Raw genomic sequence first — 21666 nt, forward strand, 5'->3', positions numbered from 1 at the left:
CATAATGCCCTTTACCTATATCTTTTTGTCACCTTTAAAACAGCTGAAATGGGCGACTTTGATATTGATTGTTTTTTTTCTCTTGTGGATTCTTAAAAAGCCTTCTTGTATTCAAAACTGGTTTTTAATAATAATTTAAAAAAAAATGCATTATAAAGTTTTTTTTGGCTTCTTTATAAAATATATGTTATGTAGGCTAAGGCTGAACTACTGCTTTTTTATTGCCTTTGGCTGCTCTTTTGGATATTATTAAATAAAAAAACAAGTTTTTTTAACTGAAAGTAAGGAGCGACATTAAAACTTAAAACGAACAGAAATTATTCCGTATATGAAAGGGGCTGTCCCCTCCTCAACGCCTAGCTCTTTACGCTAGAGTTTTTTATTGTTTAAAAAAATAGAGTTGTGAGAAAGTCAAACTTTAGCGTAAAGAGCAAGGCGTTGAGGAGGGGACAGCCCCTTTCATATACGGAATAATTTCTGTTCGTTTTAATGTCGCTCCTTACTTTCAGTTAAAAAAACTTGTTTTTTTTATTTAATTTTTTAACGTTTTTGAATAAATGCAGGTTTTGATCTTGGCTCACAGTACATGAATAATTAAAACAAAATTTTCATATTAATTTACTTTTATCTAGTTAAATGGCTTTCTCGAAACTCGTTTCATTTTATTTATGAACGTTTTTATTAGTAATAAATATACGTAACTTACGAATTAACTTACGTAACGAACTTCTATATTCATATATATTTAATACGTATATTAGAGGTTTTGCCCCTTAGTCAATACCTTGCTCTTTAAGCTAAAGTTCGAATTTTGTTCCAATTCTTTAAAAATGACCGCTTAATCACAAAGGCCGTTAATTAGAATAAATAGCTCTTATGAAAGTACTAAACACTCTCTGGCTTAAAGAGTGAGGCATTGACTAGGGGGTGAACCAATCATATATGTAATATTTTCTGTTCGTTTAAAGTTTTGATGTTGCTGCTGTTGCAGTTGAAAAACTTGTTTTTTTTATATTTAATTTCTGATCTTTTTTTAAATAATGCTGGGAAGTTCGGCATCCCCTTCATAGCAATGTCCCTTCCCCCATGAAAACTTCCTTCATGGAAAGATGCTCCTACATAACCCCCGACCCCAGGCACGTACGCAGGAATTTGTTTCGGGGGGGGGCAAAATCCTTCAAACCCATTATTCTGTGAGAAAAATCAGAAAATTATGGGAAAATTAAAAAAATCGTGAGATTTCGGGGGGGGCCCGGAGGCCCCCCTCCCGGCGGACGTCCCAGCTCGACCCCTCCCCCCCACTACCAGGAAAAATCTCCCCTGAAAACGTCTGTACTGTATACTTCCCAATAACCAATACTATATGTTAACATTGGGTAAAGTTCATAACTTTCAGCCCTCCTCCCGGGAACTTCGGGGGATTACGTCATCCTAAAAGATATACTTATAATATTTTCGAACATGCTGAACAATATGGATATCTCAAAATTTTGATCAGGTGACTTTGGGAAAACAATGAGCGAGGGAGGGGGCCTAGTTGCCTTCCATTTTTTTTTTCACTTAAAAAGGGCACTAGAACTTTTAACTTCCATTCCAATGAGCCCTCCCACGATATTCTAGGACCACTGGGTCGATACGATCACCCCTGGGGAAAAAAAATAAACACGCACCCGTGATCTTTCTTCTGGCAAGAAATGCAAAATTCCACATTTTTGTAGATAGGAGCTTGAAACCTCTACAGTAGGGTTCTCTGATACGTGGAATATGATGGTGGGATTTTCATTAAGGTTCTATAACTTTTAGGGGGTCTTTCCCCCTTTTTTCGAAAATTAGCCAAATTTTCTCAGGCTCCTAACTTTTGATGAGTAGGATTAAACTTGATGAAACTTATATATTTGAAATCAGCATTAACATCCGATTCTTTTGATGTATCTATTTGTATCAAAATACCGTTTTCTAGAGTTTCGGTTACCATTGAGCCGGGTCCCTATAACTATAGGCCTACTATATGTTACTATAACTATACCAATACTATATGTTAACATTGGGTAAAGTTCATGGCTTTCATCCCTCCTCCTGGGGGCTTCGAGGGATTAAGTCATCGTAAAAGACATAGTTATAATATTTTTGACCATGCTGAACAAAATGGCTATCTCAAAATTTTGATCAGGTGACTTTGGGAAAAAAAATGAGCGTGGTAGGGAGCCTAGTTGCCCTCCATTTTTTTTTTGGTCACTTAAAAAGAGCACTAGAACTTTTAATTTCCGTTCCAATGAGCCCTCCCACGATATTCTAGGACCACTGGGTCAATACGATCACCCCTGGGAAAAAAAACAAATAAACACGCATCCGTGATCTTTCTTCTGGCAGAAAATGGAAAATTCTACATTTTTGTAGATAGGAGCTTGAAACCTCTACAGTAGGGTTAATGATACGCTGAATATGATGGTGTGATTTTCATTAAGGTTATATATTTTTTAGGGGGTTTTTCCCTCTTTTTTCGAAAATCAGCCAAACTTTCTCTGGCGCGTAACTTTTGATACGTAATAGTTATCATGATGAAATTTATGTATTTGAACTCAGAATTAAAATTTGATTCTTTTTATGTATGTATTGGTATCAAAATGCAGTTTTTTAGAGTTTCGGTTACCATTGAGCCGGGTGGCTCCTTACTTACAGTTCGTTACCACGAACTGTTTGATTCATTTTTTCTTTTGGGAATTCATTCCAAATTATAAACTCATAAATACCTAATATCAGTCAAATTATAAACTACATCTAAAAGGAGTAAATTTATCAAAGTGAAAAATACATGATGAACACTTCACATGAGAACACTTCAATTACAATGAAACAAAAAACCCTTGATGGTTTATTCGGTATGAAAAAAATGAAGTGCCAGCTATTTTCTTAGGTTAAAAAATGAAAAGCTCATCCGTTTTCAATGTAATTAAATGAAATAATATGCAGCCTGAAGTAGTTCCAGGAAGATGTTGAGGTTTTCTTCCTAGTTCGTCACTTTTAATCCAAGCAAAATGTTAGGATACTTAGTATCAGTTATTGAGTTTAAGCTTTGATTTCCAAATGCTCACAAAAATTACCAAATTTAAGAAAGTCGCAACAATAAGTCAACTGTGGTCAAAATACTCAAAGACTCCTCTTTGATCCCCACCCAGGCTCAAAGTTTCTGCTATGGTCATATCCATGGAAATCTCCAAGGAGTTTCTTTTTAAAATAGTTTTCAAGCGTAGTTAGGGGTATTTAGCCTTTTTTGCTTTTCTTCAAAGCTTTGAAAAAAGTGTAATAATATTCCAAATGTTACATTTGTGCATATTTTTGGTAATCATTTGTGGGGTGATCTGTAAAGTCTCTGTGTTCACTTCTTTGTGAATTATCTACTTCTCTGTAAAGTGAGACTTCTTCTCTTTGGGGCCTTATGGTAGCGTTGGCCTATTATCTGGGTTCTACCAGTGGAGGTTGTCTATAATCTCTAACCATCACATAGTTTATGTTTAGAGCATAAAATGTTAATTTGTACATATAATACCGTGAATGTACATATGGCGAGGACAGATACAGAATTCGAACTCACTCAAATAATCTAAATTGGCAACTTATATTCAGCACAATATGCAGATACACATCCGGGCATTTGACAGAACTGCTGTATTTTAATCTGTCAACTTCCAGGAATTACAGCAAATATTCAGAATTAATTTAGTTATCAAGGAAATGGGATTTTAACTAGGAAATGGACCTTTTGACATATACTTAGAATTTTAATAATTGGTTTCAACCAAGAAAAACCCACTTCCAAAGTTTACAGATCGAATTTTTTAAACCACTGTAGAAGCGTAAGAACGTTGCAACATCTAGTACCCTGAGGTCATAAGACTGTCAAAGACTCCTCCTTGAACCTCCCATATTGAAAGGTTTTATTATGACCTGGCCTTTTAATATACTTGGGCACAGGACCAAGGGCGTCATTGTCACTCGCGCGCAACGTTAGGTGGAGATGTCGGTATCTCTTTCGTTACACCAATTCGTTGTAGTGTTAATCTGTCTGGTAATTATAAATGAATGTTTTAAAATTAAACTCTTTTAATCGCTAATAAAAAAAAACGAGTCGGACACACGTCTCCCTTTCCCTTTCAACGATTAAACTATTCAAGTGCTGTTTCAAGTATAAATCACGAAAATCTTGTAAATTTTGTCAACTTTTTGGCATCCCTGCTTTCAGTAAAAAAAACTCAAGGTACTATCACTTAAATATAATAACTCCCTATGCTCCCCCTCTCTGGATACTATCTTGATAGGATGCCGTCTCTGCTTTAAATAAAAAAAAATAACTTTTTTATATCCCTGCTTTCAATAAAAAAATCTCGAGATATTATCATTTAAATATAATACCTCCCTACCCCCCCCCCCCCTCCGGATACCACCTTGATAGGATACCGTCTCAGCTTTACATAAGAAAAATAATTTACTTAATAATTAAATAGGTCACTATATTGTTCAAACAAGCACGCAAAAAAACGTTAAACAGCTTATTGTTCCTTGAAAAAAAAATTGATGGTATGAGTAAAGGGGTACAAAGACAACGACAAAAATGTCGAAATTATTCAGATATACCTCAAATTATTGGAAAGCTGAGTCTTAGATTCACTGTGGCATTCAGTGAGATCTAAAGAATCTAATTAAAAGGGAGCATACACAAAAGCCAAATTACGACAGTAGCCTATGAAAAATTGCAAAATACCCAATACAATGAACAAGTCCCAATGAGGGGCCCTGGGTCTATCAAAATATTTCAATGATTTCCGAGGGAATTTGATATAATTTTCTTCTGTCTCCACTTTAAATGAAAAAAATAATTATCTTTTTGGCATCCCTGCTTTCAATAAAAAAAAAATGAGGTATTATTATTTAAAAATGATAGCCAACTATCCCCCCCCCCCTATAGGCAAAAATTTACAATTTTTTTATAAATAATGTTTTTTTGGTAGCTGCTGGTTAAATATTTAATTACTCACCCTTGTACATAGCTTAGTCTATAGATAAATTTTGTCTCAATAGAAGGGTTTGTTGTTTTTTTTTTTTTTTTTGGGGGGGGGGGGAGTAAAAATGTTTCAGAAAGAAGATTGTATTTTCTATCAGGCGTTCAACAAATGAGTATTAAACATCAAGAAAATCTTATCTAAAAGCAGCAAAAGAAATACAAAATTCTGCAAACTTACAATTTAGCTGTATAGTAGTGAATGCGTTCTATAATTATATTCAACTTGAAAATAAAATTCTTGACTACGAATGATGTAAGAAATAGCGATTGGTAAACTGCATTCGAAATGATTTAAACTCATTTCATAAAAACGATACTTTTTTTGTCAACATATGAAGAACTGTGTATATTGCAATATTTGCAATTGCATATGTCTCATTTTTATGTAAAGTAACAAAAGAGATGAAAATTAACGAACAAAAGAGTAGTGAAGAATTATGGTATGCAAAGTAATATTTGACAGGGAAAGTCATTGGTGATAAATCACCAGGGGTGGCACCATGATTGCGTGATTTTTGGGGATTCGGGGAACTAAATTTTTTTTCGGGGTGTCTCATAGATTTTTGGAGAAATACCCAAAAATTCGGGGATAGTGCTAGCCCTGCTTGATTTCTAATCAGGAAAATCGAAATACTAAACCACACGAGAAGGAAATATCCGACTTTGCGGTTGACGCAATAAAAAATTGCCGCATAATTAATTTAAAGTCGACCGAACGCCGCCGCCTTTGCCGCCGGCGGCGCGCCTGTGGCGTTGCGACACTTCGGCGGCGTTCGACCGGGCCTCTCGTCAACGGCATTCGGTCGATCCGCCGGGGCCTACCTACAGATTATAATTTCTTACAAACACAGTCCAGAATTACGTATTGGCTTATTACTATTGAAGCCAGATTGAGCAACCTCTTAGGAACTAGGCAAGTAAAATTTTAATTTAGCTGATTAACATCTAAACGCTGTATATTTGTATAGCTTTGGATGGATAAATTTTAGAATTTTTTCTGTTAAGGTTTCACTTTTTTTACATTTAAACTCACAAGTCTATTTCCAGGAAGGGACTAAAGAAAGGTAAACAGAAACTTGCGAATTAAGTGAAAAGGTGAGGTAACTTCGTGAAAAAGTATTTTGTCCGATCATATAGAATAACCCCAAGGAAAGCCAAATTTTTGAATATGCAGACAAATGAGAGATTGTGACTTTAAAACTGGTTATTTTTGTTGACTAATTCCGCTCAATACCTCATATTTAGATGTCAATCTATCCACTCAATAATTTAAGTGCATTTAAAAAAATCCTTCTTAACCTCACTTGGTGCTTTTACATTCTAGGTTTAGGGGTGGGGTCGCCTATAATGGCTTAAATTTTACTTTTTAAAAAATATATTAGTTCAATATAATATCAGATAGTAATAAGCATTAGGTAATCTTTCATATTCCTGATAGTATTATGATTATATTGGAATAATTAACTCAGAACTTACTTAGCTGTAAGTTTATCTTTATATCAAAATTCAATATGATAACGAAAATAGATTTGGTTTAACTTTACACCTATTACGGTTAGACATCATACCACTGTGTAAAAACCTTTTAAGCAAAATTATGACAAAAATCGAATTCTCCTTTGGCAGCAGAATTACCCACTGCTTAATGAGAACATACCTTCGTATATTAAGTTCGCTTCTGGTTCAAACTAGAACCAAAAATTCGTTTTTTGACCAGAAAACACGTGTCTAAAACCGAAAGAATATTTTTATGTGAAAGATATGCAAATTTTTTCTAGGAGACTTTCAACTAGCAAACCAGGCAGGTCAAACAAACTGACACGGCCTGACCGTTCTTGCTTGAAAAAAATTTACTGTCTTCAGCCAGAACTTTACTCCTCCCCATTCGCCGCAAGGAGAACTGCTGCTTAACCCCCCTGATCAAAGTACACTCAGAATACTCTGAATTTATAGCACTTTCGCGGTTGTGCTTTCTTGGCGATGCCGGCCTATTTCAATCTTGGCTTTGCATTTTCTTCGTTTTACATAATCTATTTCTTAAACAATTAATCTCAATTTTCTTATAATTATAATCTTATATCAATTAAAATGTTATAAATTCAGACACGTGTCAGTCACAGCACAAGGTCCGTATATTCGACAGGCCTGACCTAGAGAAACTACAGTAATCTTACATGTTTCTGAATCCAATTCATTCAACTAAGATAAGCAAGAGCCAATTTAGCGAAGACAAAGTTTAATTTTGTCTATACCACAAAAAAAGCAAATCACTTCTTCTTTGCTTTAAGAGCCTTTTCCTTGGCTGCCTTAGCGGATTCTGGGTCTTCTGCAGCTTCCTTAGCGCGCTTTTGTCTGATACCATGGAGACGAGCTGCAGCACGAGCCTAAAATACAGTAGTCATATTTTTAACAACTGACCTTACAACAGTTTTACAGGCATAAAAAAGTCATCAAAACTCAGTCGCCCAAAAATTCAATGGGGTGTAAAAGCCTCGCGTAAGCAAAAATAGAAGATATTTAAAACATGTTTTTAACTATTACAAAGTTTCTGGGCAAAACGACGTGCCATAACTTAGTAGGTGAGCATGCAGCATAACTTATTGTGCTAGTAGAACTAATCCAAAATAAATAGCAGATCTTTTTTCACATTTATTTTCTACAACTTTACCTGTCCTCAACTGCTTAGCTTACTTAATTTTCCTGCCAGCTTGGCGCCAGTATCCAGAGAGCAGACAACATCCTCCTCCATGATACCCAGTCTTGATCAGGTTGATTTCGTCGGCAATACAACTGGGGTTTTCTTTAGGCATTCGGAGATGACCACACCATCTCAGCGTAAGCTGTGCTACTTGCTGTGAAAACGGAATCTGCATTGTATTGGCCAGGAGGTCAACGTTGCTGATAAAATGGTACCAGCGGGGTCCCTTGGTTAGAGTCAAATCCAGCTTCCTATAAATCGTGGTGGTAATTCGCCAAATTCTACTCTGCATAATAGGACTGAACTTTCAGATGCTTTGAATATCCGCATCCCTGTGAGGCGGCTAGGAAAGAAAACTACAAAAATTTTATTCATTTAAGTTATTTTACATTACCGAATAAATGAGTTAGAATACCGAAGAGGTTTTAAAAAAGAACAACAACTATGTTTTGTTTCGTTAATTTGATTTCAAGCAAGTTATTTTTTTCTCATTATTAAATCAGAAAACAAAACACAGTTGGAAGTGCATAAACAATTCAAATTCGTGTTTAGTTAGTTAAATTAAAAAGAAAAAACTTCATAATTATTTTGGAAGCAGCGTAAGTAGAGTAGAATTGTTTTATTTCCAACACACACACACACATATATATATATATATATATATATATATATATATATATATATATATATATAGTATACATAAGCGAGGTTTATACATCGCTAACATGTGATTATTCGATGCTAGGTCGCGAGTTCAATGCACAAAAGACTGAAGCTGTTTTCTTCAACTAGAAGCAAGTGCTACCAGCGGATATCCTACTTGCGAACAGAAGGATCAAGTCAGTCAGATTACTTACCTTGGTCTCTCAATTGTTTTGTTGGTAAAGCTTACACGCCAAATCCTAATAGCTCATATAGAACGTCAGATCGGGCTATCGAATGCATCTTTTTTCATTAAAAATATACCCTTCAAAAGACGCATTATTTATATATTGCACCTTTTATGCAACAATTTTCAAATTTAGACAAGCCAAAATTTCGTTCAGTTTTCTATCGTTTCTCGAAATATCTTCAACGTTTCCCCACGTGGACCCACAATTATTATTTTGTCAGGAAATTTAGCATTGTTGATCCCATTCTCACCATAGAAAGCAAGCTTCTGAGCATTATTCCTGTCTATCAAGACTTAACCATCTTGGGACACTGGTGCTGACCAAATAGTTTGCTGAAGTTTTAATGTATTTTGAAGTGTTTAGTCTCTGTTTTTCGCGTGATTTCTTTCCTTTTTTTTATTACTGCTCGGCTTTATGTCTTAAGTAAGGCTGGTTTTCAAATATATATATATATATATATATATATATATATATATATATATATATATATATATATATATATATATATATATATATATATATATATATATATACACATCCATTTTCAACAGAGGGCATATGCCTGGTGGAATATTTGAAACTAGTACATTAACGGAGAAACAAATTCACCTATCCTATCAATACTATGACTTAGAGCAGACAGAAAAGGAAGACGCGCTTACCATCTTAACACCAAACACCTGGTGATTTTAAACACAAAACGATAAAAGTTTATAAATAAAGCAATAATGACTACTCAATTACGCCTCCCCCCCCCCAGGTTTTTTTCTTTAACTGACTTAAAAACTTATGGCTACAGTGGCATAAATGTATCACTATTAGAGATGAGTTCAACACTGTGAACAAGTATCTCAAACCGTTCTTCTTGTCCTTTATTAAGTTAGTGTTAAATTCTGACTTAGCAAACTGGCATATTTTGAATTCAACTCTTCCGACTTCCTTATCTAATAAATACATATAAACGATTAGAAATCTCAGGAAAAGTAACAAGGTAGTGACAAAACTGGAAAATCAAAAACTGAAAAAACTGGAAAACGAAAAAAAAACCTCAAGAGAAGAGAAAACCATGAAACTGTTTATGAATCACCAGGGATGACAACCTACATACAAGGACATTTTAAATCCGCTTTCAGCTAGAAACTATAAGAAAAAATATACCTGTCTCAAAACATGGAAGGGGCTGAAATTCATGTCTTCTTCAGTAACTACCCTAGGTTTGTCCATCCTGCCTTTAGGCTGTCTAATAGGCATAACGTCACCCTGAAGCTGAGAAGCCATCTTGATTTCTTCTTCTGTGGCTTCGCCTTTCTGTACCTTCTTAGAAGAACGGGGGAAGAGGATCAAACGAGAGCGGTATTCTTTTAGGCGTTTGACATTTACCTGTACAGAGATTTATAGTCATTAGTAGATTATTTTTTGGGACTCAAGTTTTACTAGTCTCTGTTTTTTCCATCAATGTATATTTAATGGTTCTTCACATAAAAGTAAATCTAAAATGTGTTAGACAGAACTATCTGAGCAATATGCAGCAAAGGACACAAGGAGTGATGCTAATCTAACTATTAAGGCAACTGTTAAATTTTTTATGTTTAACCTATAAAATTTCCAACTTTATTTAAACGCCTTATATTAAAAACAATCATTGATAATCTATGTTTGATAATATACATAACCATGAATGTGTTTAATATACTCGTAAAATTGAGTCAATCTAACCAGTTTTCATTTGTGATTTTTTCTCAGAAATGTAAATGAAATATACTATTTGAACACAGCTGCGGTGTTGAGCTGAGCAATTTTCGTGAAATGTGACATTAACTATCTGAGAAATAGATTTCAAATATAAGAAAAGTTGAAACTCCGTAATACAGAAAAATACTAGCACAAGCTACCATTTTGTTACATAATGTTCAAGATTAATACTGGATCTGACATATATCAAGTGCTACTATTTCTTCAAAAGTTAACACATGGCAAAAAGTATTAGTCGGTTTGTTACCCTGACACCCAACTTCAATTGATCCAGTCAAAGTATGAGAGGTATCGGATTTACCACCAGATATAATAGGCCAGTTACCGAATGAATTACAGTCTCTAAAGAAGGTGGATGCGTTGGTGATCATAAAGGTGGGCGGGACCACAGTCTTTAACAACGCAAGGACAAATAATGGAAGCAAAACGACATTTTTAGCAGGGTGGTTGGGGGATATGGGAGGGGGGTCTGACGGAACATATTCAGCTAACCAAATAAAACATCAAGGGATCTTCATAATACCTAACAGAGGGTCTTCTTCTTCTATTTAACAGCAAGCGGGCTTTTCAGTAAAACTATTTAGCCCTTTTCCTTTTGCTTCACTCTGTGGGCTACAGAGCTACTGGCTTGATTGCCTCATATTTATTATATATATTCAGATATCTTTCAGCAGATCTTTCGACTCTAGGAGTTCAAATATAAGATGATAGATGTCGATTTCTATGCTGTGTGCAGGTATAGTTGGCTAGGCTCTTGGCTGATAGTGGGATTTTGTGGTGTTTAAAGTATTTTAACAGTTTACAAAGCAAGGTATGTTGTGCAGACGTCAACATATTACATTCAAATAGGTAATGGTCAATTGTTTCATTATTCATATTACAATGCCTGCAAAGAGGGGACAGGGGAATTGAACCACTTGAATTAGAAATCTTATATGAGAATGCAAGGAAATTTAGTCCATTTGTTCCAGAACGAATTCTATGATAAATTTTAGAAAGATACTTATTGGGAAAGGGGGAAAGGATAGGATTAATCTTATTAAAATTAATATCTGATAGCATCCTTCGGTAAATGTCTCTAATTGGGATTGGTCTTCCACTTGGCTGGTCAATATTTATAGCATTTTTTGCTATTTCATCAACCTGATGATTACCACTTGTGCCAGAGTGGCTAGGAATGTACTGAAAGTAAGTTTTTATGCCACTTGAAGCAAGATTATCAATAATACTGTGACAATGATAAGTGTCAATGTCCAACTTATATTGAGGAGCTGAGGTCAGCAACTCAAGGCTTGATAAAGAGTCGGAATAGATGATAATATTATTCGAACTTTCAATCAAAGATTGGTTTTGCTTAAGGTGTTCTAATGCCATTTAACTCAGCAGACATTATAGATAAATTATTAAATAATCTCTTACCCATTGCAATTTTCCGGTGAGGAAGGAAAACACCACTTGCAACCTTCTCATTCATTTTTGACCCATCAGCAAATATTTGGAAGTGATTTTTATAGGTAATTGTATTAAGTTCTGCAAATTTTTTCTGGACAAAAGCAATGGGGGTTAAATCTTTATTCCATTTTGAAAATTCAGTATTTATTATGGGAAATGACCGATTCCATGGACGGAATTGGGGGAAAGCAGGTGCAATAGACTTTGCTGGTACAGGGAACTTCTTTTGCATATTGGCATACTCATCTGCAATACCTCTATACATGGCTGGATTTCTTAACCAATTATGTAATGTGTGTGAGCTATTTGATTCAATTTTTGTAAGATGTTTTATCAACAGAAAGCTACGTCTCTCCCTTATTGTTGTAAATCCTCTCTCCATAAGCAGAAACTTGGTGCTTGTGGGTTTCCTAAGACCAAATATGAGACGTATTATATCATTGTGTGTTGTTTCAATTTTTTGCATCTGGGTCTTTGCACATACACCATAGACAATGAGCCCATAGTCAATATGGGGTCTTATATGTGATTTATAATACTGGAGTAAGTTTTTCTCCTTACAACCCCAGGGTGTGGAAAGAAGTCTTTTTAGTATATTTTCTTTTATATAACATTTTTTTATTGTGTTTTAATTGTGGATGTGGAAATTAAGTTTTTTGTAAAGAATTAGACATAGGTAATCAATATTATTATCTTCTGTAATAGTTTTTTTACTTAGAGTTAGTTTTGCCTTAACAATGTTTCGCTTCCGGTTGAATTGGATTATTTTTGACTTGGTGGGTGCAATGGGTAAATCTGAATGTTGAGAGAATTTTTCAAACTGGAAGAGTGACTTTTGCAGATTTGACTGTGTTATCTGAAAGGTGTTACCAGATGACCATAGCACCAGATCATCAGCATATTGTAGATTCGTGTGGGATAGGTTCATGTCCCACAGATATAGGGCAAATAGGAGGCAACTGAGGACTGCTCCCTGAGGTAGGCCTTTGGATATTGTCTTTTGGGGTGAAGAGGCTGAACCAACACAAACAATGAAACTTCGCACTTATATGAAGGATTTAATAAAGGATACTAACTTAGGAGGTACTCCAAGGTTTGCAAGTTTATTTAAAAGGATTTGGTGGTTCACATTGTCATATGCTCCTTCAAAATCAAGGAAAGCTGCCACTATGATATTATTTTTTGAGAAAGATTCATTTATTGCATTTGTTAGCAAAATGAAAGCATCTGTTGAGGATTGGTATTTCCTGAATCCAGTTTGAGTGTGTGGGATCATGTTATTTTTCTCAACAAACCAGAGGAGTCTGTGATAAATCATTTTCTCCATTATTTTCCCCATCACAGGTGTAATCATTATGGGCCTATAAGACTCAGGGTTATCTTTTGGTTAATTTTTTTTAGGATTGGTAGGAGGGACGAACATTTCCATATATTGGGGAACCTAGAAGATGCCCAAGCGTGATTATAACAATTTAGCAGTTCTTGTTTGTATGAAGGTGTGAGATTCATTATCCATTTGGGGTGTATATTGTCAGAGCTGCTGCTAGTTTTGAACCTAATATGATATATTGCATTATTCAATTCCTGTATTGAAAATGGATTAGTTATGTACTCGGATCCTGGGCGCGGTTAGTAACTAGGGTTCATAGGAATTGTGGACAGTTTGCTTTGATTATTTGATGTTAGCTTATTAACAAAAAGAGTTGCAAATAGGTTAGCCTTTTCATTATCATTGTCATAATGGGTATTATTATGTATAAGCTCATACAGAAGTGGGTTGGGAGAAGTCTTTTCCCCACATATGTGGCTTATGACTTTATGTATAATTGGCTCATGCGTTTCTCTGGAGAGATTATTTGCAAAATTATTCCAGTATTTATATTTAGCATCTATTATAGTCCTTATTAGATTAGATTCTGCTTGTAATTTTTTTAAATATGTAGTAGGTGTTGGTTTTTTTATGAATTCTGTCATATCTGCCTTTTTTATCCTCCATATATTTAGCCACTCATTTGTCCACCATGCTTTAGGAATTTGTTTAGGGAATGTTTTCTTAGGTGTTGTCCTGGGGATAGCATGATTAGCTGTATTTATTAGTAAAGATGTCAACGCTTCAGCATGTGTGTCAACTGTTGTGTTAGAAATACATGAACTTTGGGTGAAACTTGTAATTTCATCATTTAGCTTATTTTGGAAAATAGACCAATTTGCTTTAGTGTTGATATATTTGGAGGTATGAAATGAAGTTTCAGCAGGTTCATTTAGGGAGCAAACTATAGCAAAGTGGTTTGTACATAGACTATCAATTTTATTTATGTAAATTTTGTTCAACAAATTTAAAGACACAATTTGTAGGTCAATTGTGGAGAATTTGCCACTTTTGGGGTTGAAATAGGTATTCAGGTTTGGAGGGGTAGCAACAGCTAATTCATTTTTATTTGAAGTCATATGCTCAATAAATTTACCAGCTTTATTTGCTGGTTTATTCCCCCACAAAAGGCTGTGGGCATTGAAATCACCACAAATGATATTTTTTAACATATTAGAATTATTTATATAATTAAAGAAATCCTTGGCATCTGTAGTTTGGCCATTAGGATTATAAAAGCTTATTATGTAGGTTTTTAAATTATTCAGCCAAACACTGATACCAATTACATCAACATCAGTTTCAAAATCTGGAAAATTGATGCCACAAAATTTTATATTATTATTAACTAATAAAGCTACACCACCTCCTTTTCTCTCTGAAGATCTATCCTTTCTCAGGATAGTATATCCCAGAGACTTAATTTGTTGATTTTGGGTTAAATGAGTTTCCTGGAGGCAAGCAATATTAATGGAATTATTATTCATAAATGATATTAGTTCATTTAGCTTATCTTCTGTGAGTGATCTTACATTCCATTGGAGTATTGATAAATGTTGTGTTGTTGATTTATTCTTCATATGACTGTGTATCAATGTTCAGCTTTGTTAAAAGTAAAGCAAGATCTTTTTTTGCTTGAATGAGCATATCATCTTGGATGTAGATTTTTGCCAATTCTGCAATAATTTTTGTTTTCTGTAGTTGATGTATGTTCATGGCCTGAACTGCATTACAGTTTAGAATGAATAAGCATATATTTGGGGATTGCATTTTTGGTTGTGCATCTTGTTTGTTGGTTAAGGGATTGATTCCTGGTAGTGTTTCTGGTTTGTTTCTTCTTGGGAGGGAGGGCCAGGCTAGCCTCATCTCACCGGACAAGGAGGCTTGTTGGCTTGGTGATTCCTTCTGATAGGGATTTGAGCTAGGGGGCTTAGAAGATGGTGTTTTATATGGGGTGCTTGATGCATTTGGGGCATTTGACTTGGGGGTTTTGGTTGGTTTCATTACATGCTTTATTTGGTATTGTTGGTCAGCATTTTCTTCCATTGCTTCAAAGTGGTATGGGATGGCCTTCTCTGTTGATATTTGGTGTGTTAGAGCTCTTTTGTTGTATGCAGTGCATAATTATTTATTTGTAGATTCATGTGGGCCTTTGCAATTGATGCATGTAGGCTGAGTGTTGTTGCAAGTTGTCAGCTCTTTAGGATGGAAAGATTTACAATTACTACACTCTTGGAGAATTCCATTGCATTTGTTTGTCGTGTGTCCCAGTTTGAAACACTTCTGACACTGAATAGGCTTAGCTTTGTATTCCTTGTGTGGTTTGATTTGCCCAAAAAGGAATAATTTTTCTGGGATATCAATTTTATCTTTTAGTGTGAATAAGAAAGATCTACTAGTTTTTATGCCATTAGAGTTAGGTTTTCCAAGTTGGGTAACATCCTCAACTGGGATTGTGTTCCATCCCTATCTGAGAGCCCTTCTTTTAACTCCTGAGTAGATATCTCTGGTGGACCATTATAAACTACTATTTTTGCGGTTGATTGTTTTGGGTTCCAATTAGATGCAATAATTGGGGTATTCAGAAAGGATTTTAGGTTAATTATTGTATCTGCTGATTTCTGATCTTCTACAGCAATTAGCAGAGATCCATCACGGTTAATGTTAAGAGAGAACATTGATTTTAGCAATTTAAAAATTGCAAATCTTATTGCAGTGATCATTTTTATTTCAAAGGGGGTAGTGGGAGTAATTTTAAAGTAAATTCCTAAGTTTTTGGAGGGAGAATCTTGGGCAGGGAGAGGGGAAATGCTTTTAATTGGGGAGATTTTTTTCCTTTTTTTAGAACTTCTAGAGAGGACCTCTTGAAACCCATTATCATCGTTTATGGTTACATTAGCCCCTACACTTATCATTGTCCTATTCTCCGAATTGGAGCTATCATTAGAACTTTGAGATAGGGTGCTTGACCAGCCAGGATGGGTATCTTTCACTATGACACTTTCACTGGAATTTGATTTGGGATCTGGGGGACTTTTTTGGAGGACTTCTAATCATTGCCTATTGGAAAAAGCTTTAAAACACAAAAATGAAACTAAAAACAAGAAGGGAGAATAGATAATATCAAACCATCTGCACTATATTATGGGGAGGATAAAAACCACAGTATAGCCCTGAGGATGACTTGAGCAGAATTGGGTTGGTACAACTGCTGATTAGAAGAGATAATAATCACAAGAAAATATATTTCGATTTTCTTAAAAGGTTGCTGTTGCTGTGAGGGTATGATTTGAAATGTCTACCTCCACGTTTCTTCTCAAAAAGGCACTAACCTTTCATGAACTTTGACAAACTTCGTGTTATAAAAGTGAAATCATCGAATGAGGCACAAGGAAATTCTTCTTAGCTTCATATCTAAGCTAAATCCCGATTTATAAGGTTTCAAATATTTATAAAAATGTTTATTAAATTTGTTAAAAAAAACCTGCTTATGGTTTTAAGTACAGTTGGGATCATGGGAACTATTTTTTTCAAAATCTAAAGCCAAATAAAAAGAGACTAAACACCCAAAATTAAGTTGACAATCTTTGTCAAAATTTAGATAGAAAACATGATAGATAGCTTGGGATAACCTTGCATGCCCACTTGTCCAGCGTTTGTTTTCTTTATGTTTTGTTCTGTTTTTTTTCTCTCTTTAAACAGGTTTTTTTCTTTCTCTCTTTTCGTTATGTTGAGAAAATGTTTTTTTTTGTGATTTTTATTATTATTAATACCCAATTTTACGAGCTCTGCTCTCTGTTGGGGGTATATGTTTTTGTTATGTTGAATTAATCAAATAAAACAGTTTAAAAACATAGACTTGTTTTCCATCCAATCTTCTAAGGCCTAGAAATAAGGAAATGGCAGAGATAGTAGTTTGAAATTACCTTCCTAGGGCAAAATCCCATCATCTAGGACATGGGTTTCTCAAATCAAAGGCCACAATCCGTAACCAGGTCTGATTTTTTTCTTTTTGCAATAATGTTAGTATCTTTTTTACATCAGTTAAACCAGGAATACTGGCAGTTTGTATTTGTAGGCCTACCCTTTCATTTAGCTTTAATAGCATGCGTTGCATTGCTAATGTTGGTAGCTTTTGGAATCCTCCCAGTGTGCTTCCCGTAGTTTATGAATTGTGATGATGAAGATGCTTTGTCTGAAGCACTAAAAGATTATATACATCACTAAAGCAACCATCTTAGTGTTATTTGAGCACGCAAAAAATGTGACAAATATTTTGGGTTTGGTTTATTGCCGACGACAGTCAAAATAATTTAAATCTATGTCTTATTTGTGATGAGGAACTTGTAAATCTAAGTATGGAACTGTTAAAAATTTAAACGTCATCAAGACACTTCATTCTGAGAACTCAGATAACGAATTAAATATTTGCTGAACAGAAAAAGGAATTGATTACTGCTCATGAAAATTACTATTTCTCCGCCAGTCATATAACAAACTTACTTTCACAGCTGTTGAAATTTCCAAGATCAATAGTTCAGACTAGGTATCTTCATGTTGATGAGGAAAAAATTATAAATCCTTCTTTAAAAATTTTCAAAATAAATTAAGCAAAATAATGGAAATTGCTTGAAAACTGGTGATACCACTTTATTGGATAGAATTTGCTGGTTGAAGTAGCGAAGAAGCCCAGGCAATGGCAGAGGCCATAAAGGTGCACTTTAGGTTGAAAACGGTAGTATTTTTTTTTTTTTACATTAACTACTGAAGTTATCCAAGTCGACATTCACCGGGGATGATTGTGAAGTAACTAAGGGCTTATTACGCCTACAAAGCCATAGCCTTCATAATTCAATTATGTTCATCTTACTTTCACCCTGATAATATTTTCAATATGGATTAGCCTGATAATAATACTGATCATAATGCGGGTATAATTTATTAAAGATGCTCACTAACTATCTTTAGTAAAACTTAATACAAAAGTTGAAATTTACTTTTCTGTTGTTCCAGCTATCACAAAACCGTCAGCTGGAACAAAAAGTTAGTTTTTAGTAAGTTTTTTCCGACCTTGGATAATAATGACCCACAGATATGTTTAAACAAACTAAAGAACTAGAACATTATCGGTTTCACTATTTTTAAAGACACCTTTCCAGACATTTCTTCCAATAATATGTAGATTACAGATCCTTTTAATCTTATAAACAAGAAGTTGGTGAGTTAATTCAATTTTTACCCAATACTGTTCTTAAAAGGGTTTGAAACTGCGCCAGTAATTAATTTTTGCAACACTGTGAAAACGAGTATCCAAGGGTAAGCGAAAAAAACTAGTTTCTAATATTTTTTATCAACACTGCGTTTCTGATGTCGAGCCTAATTTGCGATAAAAATAGAGATAACTGCCTGCTAATCTGGAATTGTTATGTAATGACAAATAACTCATCCTTCATAATAATAACAAAATATGCGGAAACAAAGTTTACTTTAGAGTTTTGAAAGAATGCAACAGGTAATTTTTTGATTGATTATATTTTTAAATCTTTGAATATGAAATAAACCAAAAAATAAAACAAATTTTTTGTTTAGGTCATACACAAGAAATCCAGGAACTTATAAACCAAAATATCCAAATGATTGTATTTGGAGACTGCATGTGCTTTTTGAAGAATTGTGTTCACCATCTTAATAAAAGTTATCTCATTTCATAATGTCCACTATATTTATTATGCTTTGTTTTTCCCTCTTCATATTCCCAACGCTATTTTGTTCAACATCTGTACTGCATCATTATATAGTTCTATATATATGATTTACTTCTTATTGTCTTCTGCACACAATTGCTAGTTCAAAAAAAAATTAAAATAAAACCAGGGTCTTTTAAACGTTCCAGCCCTCAAAACTCAAAATGTATTTTCCTATAGAACATCACTTTTGAGTTATATTCATCGTGTATGGTTATCTGTCTTACTGAAGCATTTGCTGAGAAAAACAGAAGTAGTCAACGTCTAATTGTTATGTCATTGTAAAGGACTGTTTGCTTTCATTCTCCATGAAATCATGAAGCTTGAAGCCGCATAGGTCACAGCTTGCTTTGTGTAAGGAATATTTTATAATTATGAACAGCTGAATGGATATCTTCTTTCTTTTTTACTACACTATCAAGCAGCGCAATTTCTACTTACTTGAAGTGACTCCACAGATTTGTTACGCCTTCTGTGATCAACAGCAATTCCAATGGTTTTTGCAAAGTTTTTGCTAATACCAGCCCTCTGAAATGAAAAAGTTAAATTATTTATGTCTAAACAATATGCACAATTCCTACTCACATTAATAGATTGATCAATATAACAAGATAAATTAAAGGGAAATTATTTTTTTGTGAATCTATTCCCTGATCAGTTATAATCATAAATCAGAAGTCCTGTTACAAGTTGTAACTCACAAAAAATGTATTGACAAATTTTAAGACCAATAGTGTAAACAGGTGAGACCCTTAAATTAGGGGTAGGCAGTGGGAATCAGTTTTTACAGAGGAAGAAGACTATGCGTCAGCATGCTCTTCTGTCTATGTAAAATTATAAATTAACAAATAATAGACAAACAAAAAATAAATATGATGTAGAAAAGGCAAGTAAGTATACGCCTGCCATTATTGAGTAATTGACTTGATTTATTGTTACATTAATTATTTATCCATCTATATCCTTTTAAATCATTTGGCATTAAACTAATCGCATCTTTTTTTGGTATTTTGCTTTTATAATAAAAAAATCCAGAGGAGGCGAAGGGAGTACAACCTAAATGGCTTGAGCATAGCTCATTTTTGTACAGTACTTGCATTTATATGGTTCAAAGATTTGAACCCCCTCCCCTTAGATTCTTGAAAAATACCTTTTTCGGTATTGTCATTGAAAACTATTTATTTTGGCTATTTTCATTGAAAAAAAATACCCCACTGGATTCAAAAATTTATTTTGCCCCGCCACTGATTCCCGTTGATTGACGCAACTGCCTCCCACCCTGCTCCTTCTTTTTGTTTGGCTTACGCAATCATCAAACAGTGAAAAGCAACATATGAAGGCTTTCTTATTTTTTAAGACATACAAGGTTATATAAATTCCAGTTAACCAGTTCAAGCAATCAGAGTTGGCGTTCACTGTCCTCGAATTTAGGCAAAAAAAAGTTATCGAAGTCGTGTCAAGACAGTTTGTGGAAACGAGCTGTAAATAGCAACTCAGGCTAATAGCAACCGAAACTCTATTAAAGGAATTTTTATAGTAATTAATACAGAAGACTTGGCTTTTTATGCTAATTCCACATATGTAAAATTCATTAGGCTTTACATATGTACTTACAGATGATCACTAAACTACGGTTTTGCCACGAAGAGGACCAATTTTTTATCGATTAAAATTTTACATGGTCGATCGATTAAAGGGTATCCAAATATATATATATATATATATATATATATATATATATATATATATATATATATATATATATATATATATATATATATATATATATATATATATATATATATATATATATATATATATATATATATATATATATATATATATATATATATATAGCTTCCCAGTTGCAGAGGATGTAATACCGAACCGTGGCGCATTCGTTTCCAAAAAGTTATGCAGTCAATACAAGATAAATAGTTAACATAGATAATTATCTTAAAACTGGATCAAATTGATTCAATTGATTAAATGATTCACAAAATTATATTCAGTTAGGTATAATTGCACATCAGCTATTATGAAGCAAAGGATGTTGGGTCATTGTGTATGGCAGGGGGGAGGGGGCCTGTAAGAGTGCATTTTGATGCCCAAATTATCTAACTCACTATGATCCTTCAGATAAATATAGAAAGGGATGTAAACGTGGGGGGAGTAGGAGTTATTCTCTCATCTCCCTTCATATAGACTAAGTCTGAGTAAGGATGCTACGGGATGATAAATTCCTTCTTATTGAAGAAAATTAGCATTGGTATTTATTTTAAAACTTTGTTTAAACAAATCAATTCACTTGATGTTCATAAAAGAAAATTCACTTGATGTTCTTATGCAGAAACGTATTCAATCGATGTAATCAGCACGCATCAGTTATTATGAAGTAGGGGTGCTTGGTCATTTGTAGGCAGGGGAAGGGGCAGATACCTTAAAGAGTGTTTACTAAGGGACAAATTTCCTAACTCTTATTGAACCTTTAGATAAATACAGAATGAGTTGCAGGGAAGGGGCGATGTGTGTAAGTCGATATATAATCCCTCTCGATTTCCGGGAATATTTATGGTCTAGGCCTTTATTATTGATGTTGGGGGCGGCGGGGGGGACAGGGTAATAGTACCTCATCTATAGCAACAACCTTTTTCCATGGAGCATTAAAGATTATATTAACAAGTCTGTAGGCACAGAAG

At 34.3% G+C, this 21666-nt stretch overlaps 1 protein-coding gene across 3 annotated transcripts in view; it reads right to left on the minus strand.

Moving 5' to 3' along the window:
• Positions 1 to 7278: 7278 nt before the first annotated feature.
• Positions 7279 to 21666, minus strand: part of RpL13 (ribosomal protein L13) — a 35310-nt gene continuing 20922 nt past the window's right edge. For all 3 annotated transcript variants that reach the window (XM_089098007.1, XM_089098006.1, XM_089098008.1), the window contains exons 3-5: positions 19409 to 19495; positions 9809 to 10030; positions 7279 to 7443 (exon numbers count right to left, since the gene is read on the minus strand). In XM_089098007.1, the coding sequence (XP_088954133.1) occupies positions 7327 to 7443; positions 9809 to 10030; positions 19409 to 19495 (426 nt within the window). In that variant the 3' untranslated portion in view covers positions 7279 to 7326. The remainder of the gene's footprint in view (positions 7444 to 9808; positions 10031 to 19408; positions 19496 to 21666) is intronic.

This window comes from Artemia sp. Qi Xiang Cuo, chromosome 12 (genome assembly GCF_049724085.1).
Source record: "Artemia sp. Qi Xiang Cuo chromosome 12, ASM4972408v1, whole genome shotgun sequence".
NCBI lineage: Eukaryota > Metazoa > Arthropoda > Branchiopoda > Anostraca > Artemiidae > Artemia > Artemia sp. Qi Xiang Cuo.